Source organism: Tyto alba, unplaced genomic scaffold, assembly GCF_018691265.1.
Source record: "Tyto alba isolate M040663 unplaced genomic scaffold, T.alba_DEE_v4.0 Super-Scaffold_1000006, whole genome shotgun sequence".
In the NCBI taxonomy this organism is placed as follows: Eukaryota; Metazoa; Chordata; class Aves; order Strigiformes; family Tytonidae; genus Tyto; species Tyto alba.
Window position 1 is genome coordinate 17,577,656 of NW_024881272.1, and position 21,081 is coordinate 17,598,736.

The window sequence follows — 21,081 nt, forward strand, 5'->3', positions numbered from 1 at the left end:
ATAATTATTTTCTTTGTAGCGATTGAGAAATCTGAAACTTCCTCTGAGCATACATGTCAGCTCTGTGGAGGCTGGTTTGATACTAAAATTGGATTGTCTAATCATGTGCGAGGACACCTGAAGAGGCTTGGTAAAACCAAGTGGGACGCACACAAGTCTCCAATCTGTGTTCTGAATGAGATGATGCAAAATGAAGAGAAGTATGAAAAAATCCTAAAGGCTTTGAACAGTCGCCGCATTATTCCCAGACCGTTTGTTGCTCAGAAATTTGCATCAAATGATGACTTTTTATCTCAGAACATTATACCTCTTGAAGCATACCATAATGGCCTAAAGACTGAAGATACATCTGTGTCTGCATCAGAGGAAGAAGGGCTGAGTTTCCTAAATGAATGTGATGAAACAAAAGCAGTACTACATGATGAAAAAAAAAATCAGTCACTTACACTGATAGAACTCCTGAAAAATAAGAGGTTAGGAGAAGAAAGACATCCTGATATTTCTCCTCAAAAGATTCATAATCAAACTGCAAGAAAGAGGTTTGTTCAGAAATGTGTTCTTCCATTAAATGAAGACAGTCCATTGATGTATCAGCCACAAAAAATGGACTTGACTATGCAGTCAGGTAAGAAGATGTTTCTAGCTGTCTTGACAACATTTCCAAAGAGTCCTTTAATTCACAGAAGATGTACAAGTGCAGAGTATTTTATTTGGGATTCGGTTCGTTTAATTCTTGTTTCATTTCCAGAGGATGCTGACTGCGAGAGGTAGCACAGCAAATTTTTCTGACATGTTTTTCCTAAAGTGAAAAAACCCCTCAGCAGCACTGAGGGGTTTTTGCATGGAACATAGTTCCTGTTCTGTGTATGGCTGGGCAAACAAATTCAAAGTGGACACAAAATGAGTCTCAGTAAGGAAGAAGACACATCCTGCAATAACAAGTTGAAGTGTACATGCATATTTGGTAGACTAACAGTTCTGAAATGTTTGGGCTTGTAACCCTGTTTCTGGGCATTAAAGTAGCTGGTTTGGGAACTACTTCATTTAAGTCTTCTGAGGTTTGTGCAAAGCAGTAGCTGCTTAAACTAACAGAACTGTTGATACCATTATAAAATGCATAATACTCCAAATTGGTGACTCATTGTCAACTAATTTTGATGGGTTTAGGCAAACATACTCTTACAACATAGATTAATTCTTCTTTGTTTCAAAATTGCGGCTGCTGTGAGAAACTGATGCTTGCTTAGGGCCTGCCTGTCCTGAGTGAAGACCTGTGCTGGTTCAAGCTTTGTTGGAATACAGTTGTAGCCAGCAGGTTTCTAATGCACAGCCCTTGACCAATACGGACAGAGATTGCCCCTCCACTGAGAATTGTACTAATGAAACAATTCTATAATCAGCTTCCTGGATACTGTGTATACTCATAGGGTTAGGTTTTTAGAGTGATGTTTTTAACCTACTTGTCACATAGGAGTTACTTCTAGTCTTGAGGAATTCTTGAGACATCCTTTTTAATGGGTATGTAGAGCTTGCATTTACCCGCTTCTTGTTTGGATACCACCTTATAATGCTTCAGGATTCTTTAGATTGAGGAGCAAGATCTTATTTTTCTACCCCTGACTTTTTTTGGTTCTGTTGCTTTTCTTGTTATTGCTCAGTGCAGGTTAGTAACACTGGCAGTGCCTAGTACTTTTTCACCTATATTCTTGTCTTCCTTTAAACAAATAAAAATAACAATCCAGTGTGCTCAGAAGTTCTTTTAGGGTACTACAGATGGGTGGGAATCAATTTCTTAACAAAGGTGGCTTTCTAAAAATGACATAGTAGGGGTGGAACACAATTACATTTAATGTCTTCTGGACATCTGTGGTTGTCCTTTAAGACAGGAGATTGCTTTATAAAGGGAGTGTATCTTTGACAGGCTTAATGATTTGAAAAACAATGCTAAAGGAATAGCTTGCAAAACCTGACACTGTGTATTGCTTTCTGTTTAATATTTACTGCTGAATACTAGGTAGCGCCTGTTTGGTTGTGGTGAACAACCAGGTAAAAATAAACATACGCTTGCATAGTACTAACAATTATGAATAGAGCCCTATAATTATCTGCGGCTGAGGTAACAGAATTTGACAACTAATGCACTGTGCCAGTTGAGTTATTAAGAAAATATTTAACATCACGTTGAAATTCTTCTGTTTTTCCTAAAAGCAAATATTTCTAATTCTGGTTTTAGTTTTTAAAAAAGGTTTTTACCAACCAGGTGTTCTTCTTCTGTAACTTGCCTGACAAAACAGCATGTCTTCTGTGGGCTGCTGGAGAATAGGATTCTTTCTTTCCTGCAAACAGAGGCTTTCCAGTTGAGTAGTTTTAGCTTTTTCATTTATTCTTCTAATAATTTATTAGTAGAGAACTTGAAATATTAGTTGACCAAAACAATCCATCTTTCATAAAATGGAGGTAGAAACATGGTGAAGTTGAGCAGGAGATAAGCTATAATGGTTTATTTCTCTGGTAAGTGAGGAGTTCAGTATTGTTTCACTGTTTTCCTGTGATAAATAGCATGTTGCTTTTTTGATCATTTATTTAGCGCAAAGATTTTAGCAAAAAACTTCAAATCATTAACTTTCATTATCGATTGCGCATCTAAGGTAATAAACAGAAAATGCACTGAACAAGATGTTTTGTCTAACAGCTGTTCAGTGGTGTGTTTTACCACCTTTTTCTCCAAGCCTTCAACAGCAGCCTAATTTAGTATTGAGCTCTTCAGTCTTATGGGTAAAACACTTTTAATGACCACTTTGTCAACTAGACTTTTTAATTTTTCTTTACTGGAAATGTTGCAAGCTCTGAAATTTCTCAACAGAATTGTGCTATTCAAATTGCAGGATTGTTTTTTGGGATTTAGACCTTCATAATGTGGAGCTCTGTAGGAACTTGATACTAGGTATTAAATGCAGAGTAGCCTAATGGGCTCAAGTTGCCTCCTTTCTGTTCTTTTTCAAATAACATGGTTTGGCTTAAAGCACTACATGGAAAACTAATAACGGTTAACTTGGATCCTTCTAATATACTAAACAATTGCGTCAATGCAGTGAATATATTTTAAACCATCTTTATTGCAGAAAACTTTTTACAACGCTTTGAGAATTTCATTTTTTGAAGAGAGAACTGGATTATAGTTTTCTTTTGAATGATAGGTATGCCTGTGAAGCTTAGAACGTGTGTGCATTGCAATACGACGTTTACAAGTGCTGTTAGCCTGTCCAACCACTTACGCGCTTATGCACGAAAGAAGAGTGCTGGACTTTTGACTGGGACAGGTATGTTTTGTTACAGATGTAAAAGCAAGTCTGTCTATGATACATTTTCCTCATCAGACTGGACAAAAGCATATGTTAATTCAAAGTAATTTTGAAGCTTCTGCTGGTAAACAATTTATTTGCCATAAAACTTCAGCAACTTGTAAGAAAAGGAATGTTGCTGTTGTCCACTCTCATGTCTGATTTTCATTCTTACTCATTTATTTTGGATCCAACACTTAAGGTATGTAAGCAAAATTAAGAGATGGTCACTTAAATTTATTCTTCTACAATATCACGACTCCCAAACCAGCTAGTTGGCCTTCTGATGAAGTGTTTAAAAGTACCTCAAAATGAGAGGGAAGAAAAATAAAAAATAAAAAAAACAAACCAACAAGTAATTTTTACAATCTAGTACATATAATTACTAAGAATACTGTAGTTAAAATAGGAAAAGCAAGTAATTTTACAGTTTGTGTATTTCTAACAGCATATTGTATGTAGTTGGTTTTATTTCTTGTTTGGATCACAATCCAAAAACTAACTGGCCTGACATGGAGTGAGTGAGATACAGCATTTGGCACTGCTATTAATGTTTTTTATTAAAACACGCTTCATTTTGAAATTCCTCTAATATTCCATATTTTGACTCGTTTCCAGAAACCTGCAGTTTGCTTGGCTGTTGGCAATTTCTGAGTTTACTTGGATTATTGATAAGATTAGTGGGACTTCATATGATCAACAGCAAATTGGGGAACAGAGTTGGAATATAGTGAGGAGAGTTTGGAGATATGAAGTCTGGAATATTCAGTAATTAAGAAGGGCAGCCATCAGTTTTCTGTGTCAACAAGCACAGACTCTTACATAATGTTTTAGAAAAACACGTAATCCTTTTTTTTATCTGCAGATATAATTCATTATGCTAAGAATGACAAATAAACTGAGTTTCAAGCTTTCTCTGCAGAAGGCTAAAATAAAGATTTTTACAAACTGGGCCTGTGGCTGCCAGGTCTTATGTTATACCAATTTAGTGCTATTACAAAGTAGATTTAGAAGGAAGTCAGCAGATGCAGTAATATCCAATTTGTAGGAGTGTATGCCTTTAGTTAGAAATTCTGAAAGTTTTCATATTTACTCAGTAGAAAGGTGATGATACTGGATTTCATTTATCACTGCTGTGATTTAATATTAGCCCTGTGGTAAGTTACTTTGCTTATATACCTACTGGTGAAATATTTTTCAATAGCTATATATTTAAATTGCACATTGAAATCTTAACTAATTCAGTGGAGACACCGTGTCAAACAGCATAGTGCGCAAGAGATTGGATCCTGGACAAGATCCTTGTACCTCAGCTTCCCTTTTGCTGAATGGGAAAAGTGAAGGTATGCTTGTTAAGCTGCTTTCAGGGATTTTTGTTTTCTTTAAGAAATGTATTTTGCTAGTGAGGTAGTAGCATACTCATCAGAACAGTTGTCACTTTCTTTAAAAGAACTGAAAGAAAACTCCTGAGTAGAAGTTTGTGTAAAATTAGGTTAGAAACAAAATGAGTTTAGAAACAAAGCTTAGGGGAAAAAAAAGGTTAGAAACAAAACGTTAGAAAAAGAAAATTCTTTTGACTGCAAAAGCTGGAGCTGAGCCAGATAAACAACCTGTACTATGATAAAGGCCTTTCACTGAAACTGATAGCTTAGAGAGGCCTAAGTTCTAACTATAACATTACGCAACCAATGCATATTTGTGTTAACTTAGTCATTACCATTAAAACTCTGTGAAGTTTGTAAACTTTGCTCATTGACTTCATTCGAGCAAGCTCATTGCAAGGCTTGTAGACCAGAAAAATATGCTTTTAAGCAGTGGTTTTATGATATTCCACTTTATATTACAGGTTTTGTGAAGATAATTATTTTAATGCAAGATTTCACTAGCACACACTAGTTTTAAGTTTTGCTATGAGTGTTGCTCTTGGGGATATCTCAGTTTTTCTTATTAAAAAATAGTTGCAGTTGAGACCAATTTTGAAATGTCTTCAGTTTGACTTCAGCCTGAGGATACGTTTATACAGGTTCCTCCTGTTTTCATGAAGACTTTCTTATCTTCTGAAGTAAACATAACTACCAAAAAGAAATCACATTGACTCAGTATTTGTCTCAGTTTCTTGCTATAATCAAATAGTTGTGGGTAAACATAAACGCTGTAATTCTTTTATTTGGCAATTGCTATGGGAGCTATCTAGACATTACTGTTTAGTAAGAGAGTAATCTCTGCATGTCACCGAAGTGAGACCGTTCCTAGTGCTACATTACCTTACATACTAGTCTTCTGCTCAGTTTTTCAGTTTGTCTGCATGTTTTTGATATTTACTATTATCATATTGCTTTTCTAGCAGATGCCCTGCATTTTCAGAATCAATAATTTGATCACATTTAGTTAAATCTTACCTTTTTTTTTTTTTTTTCAAATGCAACTTGATAGTTTTAGCAGTATAATAGACATAGTTAAGCATACTGATAAATTTTAAGGTGGACTCAAGAAAAACATCCTAGAAGTGAAAATTCCTAGGCTGTTGGCTGTTAAGGCTTAGTGTTTATTAAACTTAATTTGTGCCTGTGGTTATACAGTATGGATCCACTGTATAGCAAATGCCTGTCTGGGTTCATTTGGATAGTTACTTGCTTTTTTATTAGTACTTGCATGATGGGCTTCAGATGCCTGGTTGGAACTTTTTTTTTTTCCGTTATGCAATCCAATTTTGTAATGATATAATTGCTCATCTTGAGTAGATGCTAATTTCCCTTTGTACCAGTTTTGATGAATAGCAACACTTTAGTGTTTATCAGAGCATGTGGCAAACTTGCTTCTTTCTTCTGATTAGAGCATTCGACAGACCTACGCAAAATCTTCAAAATGCATCTCACTCTTCTTGGAACAGTTGTATATCCAGCTTCCTTCCTTCTCTCTAGGCCTCTCTTTCCCTCTGTCCCACTCCCCCCCACCCCCTCCAAAGTTTCTTGATACTCTCTTGCACCCTGGCTTTTTACATCTTCTCTTTGTTGATTCTTCACATACTCAGTCTCTTCTTACTGGCTGTCATCTTCTGGGAAACACCGCTCTCTTCTCTGGTCTTTGCTTCTGTAGACGGTGACTGCTTTGTCAGAAGTTTGGGAAAGAACAATAAAATACAGAGGAAGGAGTCTGGCCTTTGAGCCAACAGTATGACTGAGGTAGCAATTCAAGCAGCCACTATGCTTCCAAATAATTTCTAATATTGCTTTGTCAAAAATGTAGCCTTAGGAAGTTTACCGTGGAAGCATACGCAGGTACAACAGAAATCTGAGATCCACTGGCTTCGCATGTCTTTATTCTGTGCTGTTATAGTTAGAACTGATCAACTGGCATGATAAGCTAATTTTTAGTATCCTGTAAAATCCTTCAGGGAGCAAATTACTGGAGGGTTGGGTTTTTTTAATGCATTTTAGTGTGCAGTAATGATGAGGATAGCTAGCAAGTGATTGAATTTGGAAAAATCAGTGAATAAATATACAAGTTGGGTTTTTATACTTATTAATTGTCAGTGTTTCTAAAGGGTTAATTAGATGCACTTTGGCATGCAATTATTCAACTTGTGTTAGCTTACATACGCTATGACAAAAGTAATGAAGTCTGAATAAAGACCCAGCTTCAGTCTTGTGAAATGAGAATTGTTCCATGTTGGAGGACATCAAGAAGTGGAGCATGTGAATTAGCATAAATTCACTTTAATTTTGAACCTCAGACCAAATGTCATGGCATGAAGGGCCTCTGTGACTTTTCTAATTCATGTTGTCTAAGGCATGCTCATTTTAGTCTATCTCCATCTGTTTGTGGTCTTTCTTGATAAGCGGTCACAAAGGTAAAGAAGGTATTTATATGCAGTCTTTTTACCTAGCATATATTTTTCTAAATAATGTTCTCTGAAACTGAGCTTGAGTGCCTCAAGGCCATCTCTCCAAAGTTTGATTGTGTTGTTTTAAATGGTTTGTTTCTCTGTCATGCTGTATCAGAGGTTTGATGAAGTGATGTAAATGGCTATTTGCAAAAAGTTTTTGGAATAGCAACTAGGAAACACCAGGTGGCCAAACGAAAGAAGGCTTCTTCCAAAAACAATTGGGTCTTTATGGAGAATGAAGGTTGATAGTTCGGGAGTTGTGATAGCCACAAAGTAGACATTAACGGTCGGTAGTTCTCTGGCAAGATACTGCAATTTCCATGCAGCTTATTAGAGCTAAATTATCCTTGGTCTCTTCCTGAAGGTGCTAAAACCATACTTTCTGAGGAGGTTATGCTTTGTTATAGTACAGGCATTGGAAGAACAGTAACTGAGTTTTGGTCAGAACATGGCTATGCTTTCTTATGGGTGAGACAATGGTGCGACTTACTTGATGCTTGCAAGCAGGTGTAAGCATCATATCACAGAGTGCTTAAGTGTGTGCATTTAAACTTGTTATCCTCTGGTTAGTCAAAAATGAAATTAATGTGATGGTTACTGGTATACTTCTCTGATAAGTGGTGTTGGAATTATGGTTTACAATCAGCTTTACCCAGACATTATTCTTTCTCCACTTCCTGTTTCATTGGACTGACTTCAAAATGTACTTGTGCTGTTCTGTGACCCCTAAAATGTAAAGGAATATGTTCACTAGATCAAAAGACAGAGGGTACAAAAAATACCCTTTGCAGAACACAGGTTTAATACTCTTAGTATTTTCTCTCTTTTGTAACAGCTTCTTGCTTGGGCAGATCTACTTCCAATATTAGCAAGGTTACTCTGAGAAAGTATTGAATGATCTGAAGGTTTTTTTCTTGATGTCTTTTACGGTGATATTTTCTGTTCTCTGTTTTGTAATTTCGCTATCTAGACCCTCTGTCATAAGTGGCTCGGAGAAGATGCCCATTCTTTTGTTTTCCTTATTTTTTCATTGTTCTTGGAAAAGTAATCTTTCAAGGAAATAGAAGCTACCTCTAGTGGTACATTATGGCAGTTTCTGTTTGTGTTGCTGTCTGTTTGGTTGCACAGTAGATCAGAGGGGTTTTTTCTCAGAAGATTACACACATAAAACCATTAGGTTTCAGGAACTCTGCAGAAGACCAATTCAGGTCTAGTAAGAAAGTGAACGCTCTCTGAAACACTTGGGATATATGCAAGTAGAATCAAATTTATTGATGTGAGTGAATGTCTTAAGTTTGCCAACATGAAGGAAATAAGCTAGTTCTTTTTGTTTCAAATGCATGTAGGCTTCTTTACATGGAGCCTGCTGTCTACTGCTTTTTTTTTTTTTTTTTAACTCATCAACTGACATCAACTAACTGACATCAGATGCAACTCATGGATTTGTTTGCATTTGGATAATGCTGACTTCTGTTTTCCTCCTTCCCATGATGTTCTGCAAAATCAGCAGTGGCAAAGTTTTTGCTGTAATAACTGCTTCAGATAAGTTGCCCCTCATGCAAATAATTGTCTTCAGAGAATGCGTGTCTGGGTTTCAGTATTTTAGCTGCTTACATTTCTGGTGATGTTACTGATGTTGCGGTATGTAAAATATTTATATTACTTGGTAGTTCCTACAACCTGAAAGATAGACAGATTCTCTTCTCCCTAATAATATGAAGAATATGCTTTTGTTGAGAGCATAAAGCATTAAGAACCCCTTGCCTATTCACTTTTCCAAAAGTTATCTTGGCCTTTTCTATCACGCTCTCCCCCGCCACCTTGGGTTATTGCGTTTATATCCAGACTGCTTTCATTGTTACTATCAGAAAAAATGCTGTTGAACCTCATCTGCCTAATGATGGCTTGACCCAGGGTCTGAAAGAAGTCTCTTTAGGTTGGTATCTGCTTTCTACTTGTTTGATTAGTTCTCTGGTACCTTCAAACCTCAAAAACTCGTTCTAATTTTTCGAGATACTGTAGGAATCTTTAAATCTGGGGATGGAACTTGGAAATGTCTGGTGTATGTACAAGTTAAAAGTTTGGCTACAGGGTTAAAACTTGAGGTGCTCCTTTGGAGGACATAAGAAAAAAGAAGGATGCAATCAAGACTGTGTGTTCTTTAAATCAGCATGTTTTATCTCACCGGATGATGTCTTGTGCTTCAGAATACTAAGAGGTTTATTCTTCTGTTTTATATTACAGGAGTCAAAACTTAGACAAGTGTAACAATTATATAAATTTTACTGTTAAGATGCTTCAGTAGCATAGCATTATGTCTTTTTGGTATCAAGAATACCACGTTTTACTCTCAGGTTTCTGTGGAGATTTAGTGTTAGTGTCTTGTGTTTTGGAATAGAGTGTAGCTAGATACACTTCTTAGTTCAATCCGTCCCAGACTTCTTTTTTTTTCCTTGAGCTTTACCAAGCTGTTTTCATGATAACAATATTGACTCAGTTTAATCCCCTCATCGCCCAACTTTGGCTTGCTGCTTAGAATCTCCAGGTTTTGTTACGGATTCCTGTTACATCTCTTTATGGGAGGTACACACCTCAATACTAACTAAACCCATTTGCTCTGCGTTTTCTGTTCACACACATTATTTTCATGCATAATTTCAAATGCTTAGACAGTATTTAAGAAGTGGCCTTGCCATCCCTGTTGATTGTCCTAATACCAGCTCCCACTGCTGAAGATTAATACTCAATTTTTGTAAGATGCATTAGGATTCAGGCAAGAGTGAGGGGGAAGCTTCATTTGAAATTCTTACAATAAAAGGACAAACTTTTGCTTTATGTTGAAAACAAATGGCAGGTGTTCTATTCAAACCAAATTCTTGATTGTATTATCTGAAAGCTACAACTTTGTGAAGTTGTAACTTGGTTGAACGTGGGTGGTCTTATGATGGTACTTGAACTACAAAACAAGTTGCAAGATTTTGACAGCGTTTTATGCATGAAAGGGAATTTCCAATGGTGTGTTGCTTCTGTATAATTCTGCAGTAGGTTAGTAGGTGCTTGTTGATACTAAAATAACAGTTTAATGCTGAATGTCAACTATCTAGTCTTTTAAAGAGCAAGCACTGTGCTAAACTAAAAAAAAAATAGCTTCAAGTGTTTTTCCAGTAAATTTCTTAGAGCACACTGTAATTGTTTTGGATTTACATTATGATTAAATGTATAATAACTAGAAGGTAGATGTCTTTTCACTACTGCTATAGGGGATGCTAACTAAATATCTCTGCTTGGTTAACAGTCATTGAAGTATCACTTTCACATATGGAAATTTTTCTCTTCTTAGCTTTAGACTGTAAGCAAAAGAAGTCAAGGTCAAGATCTGGAAGCAAGAAAAAAATGCTGCCATTACCTCATAGTGCTGATGAAGTTTACATACTCAGATGCAGGTACACACGGTTATTTTAATTGAAAGAACACATTCTTAGGAGTTTGCTAATTTTAAATTTAAGAAGATTTAAGATTGTAATCTGTAAATGTGTTTGTGATTAAATTGAATAATAAGGGGGGAAGCAGTTGCTTATTTTCATTAATTTGAGCAAGAGGACTTGAATCAGTCATACTCAGGTATTAGGTTGCCAACTGTTTCTCTAGCTAAAATCTTACTGGTCATGTCTGAGTAATATTCTGTCCTTCAAAAGAAACCTTACATAAGGACAACAGATTGTTATTGCTAGTGTTAAAAATGTAAGAATGTGAATTGTATAAACTGCAGATGTTTTGTGCTCATAGTTAATATAAATGAACTCTATTACTAAGTTTTTCAGCTAAACTATGCAGAAACAAACTTCCAGAAAATTAAGACTTTCCACTTAATGTCTTTATTTTATATTTTTTCAGTAGAGCTAGATATATCTTGATGGAATTATTTTAATATTCGCATAGGTTTTGTGGTCTGGTCTTTCGAGGACCTTTGTCTGTTCAAGAAGACTGGATAAAGCACTTGCAGCGACACATTGTCAACGCAAATCTTCCACGGACTGGAGCTGGCATGGTTGAAGTCACATCACTACTTAAAAAGCCTGCTTCGATTACTGAAACTTCATTTTCTTTACTGATGGCAGAAGCAGCATCATAGAACAAGGAAGCATTTTGAATTTTAATTGGATGTAAATTTGAAATACTTTGTCATTTTTTAAAATAAATCGCTACACTAAATTATGTTTATAAATGCTAAAGACAGAAAAATAGAGGAAGTGGATTACAGTAACATCAAAATAAATTGAATACTTAACAGTTACAGTAAGTAGTCTTTATATTTTATATAGGGTGGAAGATGTGTTTTTAAGGTTTATTATGTTTTTGTCAGTTACTGTGTTCACTATCAATACAAGACCATTACATGTATGGCAGCCATTTTTAAATTGTTGCACATGGGTACTTAAAAGACAGATTTTAATAAAACAAAGAAACCGTGTTCTCTTCAGTGTTACCCAAATCAAGCCTCTGTTTATTCCAAAAAGAGTTACATAGTAAAATAAGATATTATTATATTTTGTTTGTATGTATGTAGTGTTTTGTATAATACCAAGAACTGCTAATACAATTTACTCAACTTAGGGCATTAAATATCATGTACTTCATAGTTCAAGAGACTGTTTCATTCAAATAGGGCAATTAGTACTATTCTATCTAGGTGTGTAAGTGTTTTTTTTAAATCACATGAGGCTTTTTGTACTAAAAAGTGGAGGGAAACTTGTTTAAACAAATTTCTAAGAGAAATATGTACATAATACTGGAAATTTATGGTAAGGAAATATTCTTTACTTCAGTTGCATTTCTCACTGACAATAAAGTGGTGCATCCATGCTACCTCCTACTTGTCAACAAAGATGGTATTTACCCTTATGTTTTTGTATCATAGTAGATTCAATCCAACTTTCTTTATTACAAAGCATCTTTTTGTTAACAAGTTTGTTTCTTTATGATGATTTACTTTGTCTGACTTGCTTACAGAAGTTTGCCTCTCTACTATTTTATTTAACACTGTAGAAATGTACTAATAAGCATTGCTCACTACACGGTTAGAGTAGATTTTTCATTTATAATTCTGTTTAAAAGATTGATCAATTTAGAAAATTCAAACACAGATTGAAATGTTTCTACATATGAAGAGAATGTTTACAACTTAAATTTTAGAGCTTGTTTTGGATGTGATTATATGTATGAAAACTGTAACACTATGCTCATGCTAAGGACCTACTTACAGAATTACTGAAATAAATGTGCTGTGAGGATGGAAATATGGTGCAGGTGTCTTGGTCATGATGAATTGTGTTTGTTCATTTAACCTGTCTTCAGAACATGATTTTTGTTTAAATCAAATCAGATTCCTCTACAAATCAATTTTGTATGCAAGTAACATTTCATTTTACTCATATAGGGTAACAGATACTGTAGTTAAGCCAAGGATATGCATTGATATTTTCTTTATATGTAAATAAAGTTAAAAGCAGTTAAAACAAGAGGAGTATTTTGGTAGAGTATATACATACCTCACTGCCAGTGAAATTGCTTTCCTATGGTATATCTCCTTACCAGAAAAATCTCTAAATAAAAAGGTTTAAAGAAAATCTAAATGTCTATAATGTGAAGCGTTTATTTGCATTGTGTGAATTAAGTTTGTGAAATTGATTTGTCTTGCTTGAGATTAGAATCTTCTCATGATCTTAAGTGAAAGTACATTTACTTGCAATAAACTGACTTGTTCACAGACGCATTACATTTGATTGGTGGAAAATATGAATAAATGTCTGTCTTCCTGTATGTGCACAGCTAAGAGTTAACGCACGAGGCTTGTTAACATTCTGATAAAATAGATAGGCTAAAAATGCACAGCTGTGCAGGACAGAGGCCTGAGACAAGGCCATCCTAGCTCTGTCAAGGCTATCATTAAATTAGAGCTATTGTGTGTTTTGCTGTACAAGTTGCTACAGATAACTTTAGCTTTACTGTCAAAAATTATTCCTTTTTTTTTTAAGCTGAAAAATCTACATCAGTACATTTAAAGGCTGGAAAAAAAATACTTTAGAGATTTTAGGAAAGGTAACTCGGATGTTGAAGTGTATTGCAGACAAATTATGTGTGCAGAATAACAAATTTCTAAATTTGTGGATGATTGTGGGATTTTTTTGATACGCTGTGAAAATGGAAGATTTACAGCAACCTGTTGAAACAGAATAGAGGGAAGTGATCAGATCACCTTGAATGTTTATAATGCTTTAATAGAGTGCTTGTTTACCCTTCTCACCAAAAAAGGTGCTTGTGAGAGCACCCTATTTTGTGGCTGTTTAATAGATGAAAAACTCAAGTAAGTACAAATGATATTTATCTAGTATTGTTAAGAATGCTTGTGAGGTGAAGCCATACTGTGCGGAAATTTGCAGTAGCAAAAAACTCGATTAGGTTCATAATAATAAGCTAGTTAATTCTGTTTAATTCATTGAACCCCGGTAGTAAGCTGCTTTGTGTAACACTAAAATGCAAGGTTGTGTCTGAAGAGCGGAAAGCTTTGGGCCCAATTAGTTTCCAAAATTAGTTTCTCTTGATGAGGAACAGCAGTTTGGTGGTGGGCTTTTTTGTGGGTACATGGGAGCTGTGTGCCCTGCTTGTCAGATCCTTGGCCGTGTAGTTTGAAACATATACAGAAGTTCTAGAAGTCTTCTGATTATTAAATTAATTGCATATATGGTTTATATGGACTGAATAATCTTAAAAAAAAGAAAAAAACTAGTACCCTTAAGCTTTCTTTAGCCTCTAGTCCTCCAGTTTGCTTGGTTTCTGTTTGGAAATACAGATCTATCACTACCTACAAGGAAATATAAATCCCCCTTTCCAGAGTTATAGAGATTCTAAATAATCTGGTAGAGCAGAGTTAATTAAATCAGTCACTTTATTATATGAATCATGTTTTGAGATGTGTGGCTTGAAGAGGCTCTATGGCAGTCTGTGCTGGACTTCCAGAATTGCACATATAAGCATGAGTGTTAGTCTGTTCATGTTGGCTAGATTGCTTCGGGGTAAAGGCTGCAGTGACATGATTTTTGTTTGGTTGATTTTGGTTCCTTATCACAATCTTGGGTGTTTCTGGAGTTACCCTAGTTTCTGGTAAAGGTCTCTTAGGTAACAGCCTCTGGAAAATTAAGAAGGAATTTTCAGAATGCTTAGATAAGCCTGGGAAATTGTAGAAGACCACCCCCTACATTTTGTAAGATGATTGCCTGTATCTCCTAGTCCCAATGATATTTCCAAATCATCTTTTAAAATTAAAACTCTGTTTGCATTCCTTGAAAAGACATTTTTGCAGGACCTTGGAAAGGCGATTTTAAAGTGCCTGTGGTAGCTGCTGCCAAGTGGTAGTGTGCATGTGTAGTTGTATGCATGGAAAATGGGAGGTGGAGGCAAGTGGATAACAAATGTTGGCTCACAAAGATCCCTGGGCATTTACTCGTGTTTGCCATACACTGCTTCATATGGATTGTGTGAATTGTATTAGGTAGACTGCTCCCACAAGCCGAGGCAGTGCAGCTTTTACTTCTCAGGGCTCACCTTACCCAGCCAGGGGTGTCAGGAAATGAGCTGCTGAGACTCTTCCTGATGGGAGAAAAAGCACCAACCAGACAATAGCTAGCATTAGCCATTGGGGAGAGAGAGCAGGCACCTGACATGCTAAAGATGGGGATTCTAACAGTTGGGGTTTATGTCCTGGGCCAGACTTCTTGTGTTTGAGCTATGTGCCTGTTCAAAGTCCTACCTTTTCAGCCACACTCAGGGAAATCACCAAGGTCTTTGAGGTAAGTGGATCACAGGAGGGATACAAGTCATGAACTGGGGCTCAGAGATGTACATCCATCCAAAGTTTCCAAAGGTCAGCCTCATGGAACTGAGATGGGGAGATCTGTTCCTGCAAAGCTATTTTGACTCCAGTGCTTTTTCTGGGCAAGTTGTGGTTCTAGATTTTCTGCGTGTCACTAGTGCTTTAAAAAGGGGTTATTCATTAAAATCCTACCTGATCATGATAACCTACAGAAGAGAAATGCTGGCTGGACAAATGTGAAAAAATTAACTGAGTAACAAGTACTTGCTTTTAACTAAATAGTGTAAGGGCTGTGAACGAAGCCTGTTGAGTTGAGCACTATGGTTAACAAGACTTCCATTTTTTTATTACAGTAGTTAATGGCCTGGATACTTAAACACCAGTTTCGCATTTAAAAAAAAAAAAAAAAAAAGGGTTTATATAGTTTTGACTTTGTTTTTAAAAAAAATCTTAGGGTGGTACTTACTCAAAAAAAGCTGACTGCATTATGATTTCAGATATTTCAATCCACCGTGCTTTGTAGGTGCTGTTGCCTGACACATGGGTAGCAATTTTGATGTAATGGAAACATTTGGCCATAGTGCCGGGTCTGTAATCTCTTGCAATAAAATGTTCCTTTTTAACACTGCAGGCTTCTTGGTGTTCATGTTGTTCAGAGATGAGCTGCACGGCATGTGTCACTTAAACTGGGGACTTCCATCCGAACCTGAACAGTTGCATGGTGAGGCAAAGAGGGCAGTTTTCCTGGCTGTAGCCTTCTGAAAACTGAGAGGTGAGGCATGGAGAGTGTATTTACATTCCAGTATTGGAGACCAAGAGTGAGGATTGGTGGTGGAGAGAACATCACCAGAGCCAGGGCCCCAAATCTGAAGCTGAATCACAACAGCTTTCATCTGTGCGTATCTTCCCACTTCTTGCTCTGCACAGTCTAGGTTTGCTGATGCCTTCATTCCCAGTTGGAAGCAGTTTTTCCCTACAGCACTAGCAGTGCTGTGGCTTCCACTCGTACTGAGACCCAGAGTACTCTGGAAAAAACAGTCTCGCAGGCACTCTGCAATTCTCCACAGTCTCCTGCTGTAGCATGAAGGGATTCATTGTCCTACCACAACTAGTCAACGCACACACGGTATAATAACAAAAATGCAGAGGTTGATCAAATTTAGCATAAAAGAGTATTGGGGGTTTTATTTGTTTGCTTGTTTAAACAAGGTCTGGAGTGGGGGTTTCCTCCGCACTGTCTCGCTAGGGTTGATACTCTGGCACTGCCCATTCTCATTTCTAGTTGCAGTATAGGCTGATAAACTTGTATTTTAAAAAGCAAAACAGGAAATCCCTCTAACATTATTGCCCTATTCCCCTGTTAAGATTTGAACATGTCAGCTAACAGCCTTTTTATAAAACTCAGTAATACCCTAGTGCATCAAGTGGGAAAGCCTTGTGGTCCGAGTAGCTGGTGTGTGGGTTCTGGCTGCCTTGGCTGGTAGCTCTGGGGTGCCAGAATGGGAGCGGGGGTCTGTGTGAGCTGTGGCTGGTTACAAAGATGGCTTGCACATGTGGCCGAAGACTGATAATATGTTATTTTGGCTAGAAATACAAATTGGCATAAATGCATCCCTATAGGGATGCTCTTCTCTAGGTGGAGGCAAAGTTGTTATAAAAACCCTGAAAGACCTTCCTTTTGCAGGCTCTGCACGTTCTTTTTACTACAATTAAAACCCAGGCAAATGGCATTCTTGGTAACTGTGATCCTAGAGACCTCAAAATTACTGTCCAGCAGAAGATCAGAGGGAGCCCTGGAGCCTTCTCACAACTTCCAAAGTGCTTGTACTATACATGTTGTATAAATCACAACACTGTTGGGCTTTCTATCCTATATTTTCACTTAGAAGTACACTTTTAACTCATAAGATCTGAGCTTTACATACTAAGTGATGATAATGATCTCTGTGGCAGAAACCCGCAATGTAGAGACACATTTACATGATGTTTATGGTGAGTGTTCCTAAATATAATCTACCGCTTTCAAAAAATCTCTTCACTGAAAACTTCAAGTTTAAATATTTTATTATATATCTTTAAGCCAGCAGCAGCTGTGAATCATGTTTGCAGCTCTCTGTGAAACTCATCCAAATCCATCCTTATTCCTGTAGCAACAAATGCTGAAGCTCTGAATCCCATTGTGCTCTTTGAAATGGCTTCAGAAAGGTGACTGATAAAGCAGAGTGCAAGCTAACACCATTAACCTGTGTTTTAACCAAATAAGGAATTGTGTGTCACCCAGGTACAAGTCTTTCTGACAAGAAATAGTTCTTTCATCTGCCTCTTCCCTGAAAAACAGTTGTGTGAAAGTAGGAGAAAGAAAATAGCCTTATTTGGATAAAGAGGCAGGGGAAAAAAATCTTTTAAAACCAAACAAACACACCCCACAGGTTGAAACAGAAACTGCAAACAGGAGAAGACAGTATAAGCCTGAGGTTCTTTTGCAGTCCCTAAAATCCAGCTGATGGCTGTATTTGCTGTGCCTCCAAATCTTCAGGAGTGCATTTGTGTTCCTTGCACCGACGAGGTTAGGGCAAATATTATCCCTAGCTGAACAGCCAAGGAATACGTTTTAACCCCAGACTGTTAAAGAAATAAGCAGTGACAGGGAAAAGAGGCTTTAAATCCAATTTCTTGTGTTGAAAGTCAACTGTACTCATTCCCTTTGCCATCTGGAGTACGTTTACTAACGCTTTTTAAGTGCTGCATCTAAATGCATAGACACTTGGTCCAGTCATGAAGGAGTGTGAGCTGCTCTTCCCACATATGGCCTCAGTCACAGATTTGGTACTGAAATATGAATTTCCCAGGTTCTGTTCATGTAGGATTACCATTCACTGCCTCCAAAAAATCTCCCGTCTTTACTATTTGGCATCCATCATTTTATAACAATTTAATTAAAATAACCTCTACTATTAAACCCAGTATTCTCTGACTGCAGCTGACCATAAGTGCTAATCAACAACTAAAGACCCTGACCCAGAATGTGACTGCTCTTCCAGGAGCCCAAACTCATTTCTTTGCCCTTAGGCCCAGGTTCCCATCTGGGGACAGTACTTAGCTGCGTCTCACTGGGCTGCTAACCTGACCATTTTCATTATCTTCATTCCTAGCATGGTTTGTTTTCCCTTTCCTCAGTTTTTGCTTATATTGACATTTGCTTTTTCTTCTTCATTTTTCATCTCTCTTGTTCTTTAGGACCTTATTTTACTGCTGGTTACCCATGATGAAGCTTTTTGGGGAAAGCTGTACCACTGTGACCACAAATAGAGTACTGCTTAGTATTCTTAAAAGCATAGCTAATGGGCTGATTTCTGATTTATTTTATATGGACACAGTAGCTGTCTGTACCTAAGTGGTGGGGGAAGGAGTACATGTTTAGATTTTAAAGTTACTTTGGAAGAAAAATTACACAGAACAAAAATCCCAAATTATACAGTTGGTACCAAGCCAGGACTCTGGAGTTGACCCTGCTGTTGGGAGCTGAACTCTTGCCTCATGAGTTACATTACGTAGCATGAGCCCATCTGAGAAAGTGAACGTTTTGTACCATGTTTCTGTTTTGTCTGTATAAAGGTGGATTATTGGATTTCCTTTGGTTTTTGTTTGGTTTTGTTTTTTTGGTGGGTTTTTTTTTTTGTTGTTTGTTTGTCTTGTTTGTTTTTGGTTTGTTTGGTTGATTAGTTTGTTGGGTTTTTTTTTCTTTTTTTAATTTCCTTTTTATTTTTCTCTGACAGCCTTTCTGAAACCATGGAAATATTTAGAAAATGGAGTAGTTGCTTGGATGATTTTTCTGAGTAAGCAATTTTTTAGCTTCTTTGAGCAAAGCAAAACAGGGATACCTATTAATAACCAATAAAAACATATTGGAGATAAGAATCTCAGCCTACTTACTAATAAATGATGAATGCGATAGACAACATTAAATTCTTAGGAAATTAACCTGTGATTTCAGATTTAGATGTAGAAATGTGCCAAGAGTATGTGAGCAGCCCCCTCCACTGCCAGCAGCAAACAAAATCAGCAGCCTACAGGTTTCTGTAATTTCCTGCAATATACAGCAGCTGGCACAGAATTTTGTAAAGGGTGGGGAGAAGAGAGGGAAGCCCAGCTTTCCAGTTGTTCCTTTTGTAACATGTGTTGGGCTGTGGAAGATGTATGATGGTCCAGACTATGTTTGCTTCATGTTCCCTTAAAAATTGAAAGCAGCAGGTATGTTATGCAAGAGTATCTACAGTCTAGGTGTATATGATACCTGCTACTGTAGCAGCCAGATTTACAGGGAACACAAAGTTTGTGGGTTTTTCTCTTTTGAAGCAGTAGGTGCTTTTCTCGCTGTCATCTTCCAGATTTTAGACATATTCCCTGCCTTAGCAGACTGAAAATGTTAATCCTGGCTACCTAGTGCTAGGCACTTAGCTAGCGTCTTGGTCTCAGAGAGATCTCTGAGTGGCTGGTGAGAGCTGGTGTTCACTGCTGTCACAGGGAGCTTGTTTATCAACAGATAAAATCTGAGCGCTTTCCCTACTTTTTTAGAACTTTCCCTGCATGTACTTTCTTTCTCAGTCTCTTTACCCTGTCCCCCAGGAGAGTGTTAGTTGTGTCATTTTCAACTAGAAAGGTTCTTGTTAGAAGTCTGAGTTAATTCTAGATGACTTGCAAAGGTGAGATTTCTTACCCCTCTTCACCTTGCAGATATGAACATATTTTCCTACCCAAAGGTGGTCTCTGCCTGCACAGGTTAATGAGGCCCATCTCCAGTTCTGTACCTAGGAACAAACCCAAATGAAATAATAAGAATAAATGTAGCCTTTCACCATGTTGGTACTTTGCCTTGGTTAACAGGCAAAATTATTTTGATTTTACTCAACAGGGAAGCTACGGAAACAGCAAGGCGGTATGAAATCATTGTGGAATTTAGTTATGGTTAGTGCTGTAATTGGAAAATGTCAAAGCCACGGCCAAGGGTGGTGCTATGGACACACTGAATGAAGCCACATTCTAGTCCTTAAGGTTTCCTGACTGTGAAGTTCTCCATTAAAGTCGACATGATCTCTGACCTGATCGGTGCTGGAAACTAATTGGATAGGAGAGAGGAATTGTTCCTACTGTTAAAAAAATTGCTCAGAAAAAACTGATATAGCTCATCAGAAGTTAGTGAAATGCATCTCCTTTAAAATACCCTATTTGAGAAGTTAATAGATGGAGAATAAGAAATGCAAAATGTAGTATCTTTGAAACACAGGTGCAGCTGACATCTGACATGGAAAAATATATCAATACTTCAAGATCAGGTATCTCATAAGAAAGCTGCAAAAGTGATTAAACTACTTTGGGGAGCCTTAACGGATGTATCTGCTGTTTCTAAAAATGCATGTAAACCTGAATATTTTGTTGTCTCTCTCCCACAGAAAAAGCAACTTACACTATAGAATGGGAAATGCAAGATGAAAAGGAGAGAGTTATCTTGCTGCAGTATTTTCATTAGGATTGTGCAAAGCAAGTCATTTCCCATAAAATGGGAAGGGGAGCGAGCTGTGTAACCCACGTGTGCTGCAGCAAGGCTGGTAATTAGAATGTAGCCGAGCAAAATCACAAGGGGGTATGTAATAAAAGAAAGCTTTAATGTGATTTAAATACCGTGACGGAGTTGCATTCAGTGACAGCCTGGTCACCCAGTACAGTCCGACATCCTCCTCCATAGAGCTGTGTTCCTGCAAGAGGCTTCTGCACCGGCCATCTGGCTCGGCTGCAGGAGCGCCGCACGGTGAGGGACACGTAACCCGGTGGGACACACCAAATTTGCTTTAACGTTGGTGCAGCATCTTCTCTCAACAAAGGCTTGAATATGGCACTAATTTTACCTCATGTGGGAGCATGTAATTTAAAAGAGATTAAAACAGTGTATTTTGGACACATGCCTATAAATCTCCTTCACGTACTTT

The 21,081-nt window shown here is 37.2% G+C and overlaps 1 protein-coding gene across 10 annotated transcripts in view; it reads left to right on the top strand.

Moving 5' to 3' along the window:
* ZNF644 (zinc finger protein 644) overlaps positions 1-15,725 on the top strand; it is a 59,842-nt gene extending 44,117 nt beyond the window's left edge. For 8 of the 10 annotated variants that reach the window (XM_033000498.2, XM_042804869.1, XM_033000496.2 and 5 more), the window contains 3 exons: positions 20-625; positions 10,568-10,670; positions 11,167-15,725. In XM_033000498.2, the coding sequence (XP_032856389.1) occupies positions 20-625; positions 10,568-10,670; positions 11,167-11,359 (902 nt within the window). In that variant the 3' untranslated portion in view covers positions 11,360-15,725. Of the gene's footprint in view, positions 1-19; positions 626-3,197; positions 3,321-4,586; positions 4,685-10,567; positions 10,671-11,166 lie in introns of those variants that run through there. The other 2 variants (XR_006166700.1, XM_033000502.2) reach the window with 2 other exon arrangements.
* Positions 15,726-21,081: the final 5,356 nt, after the last annotated feature.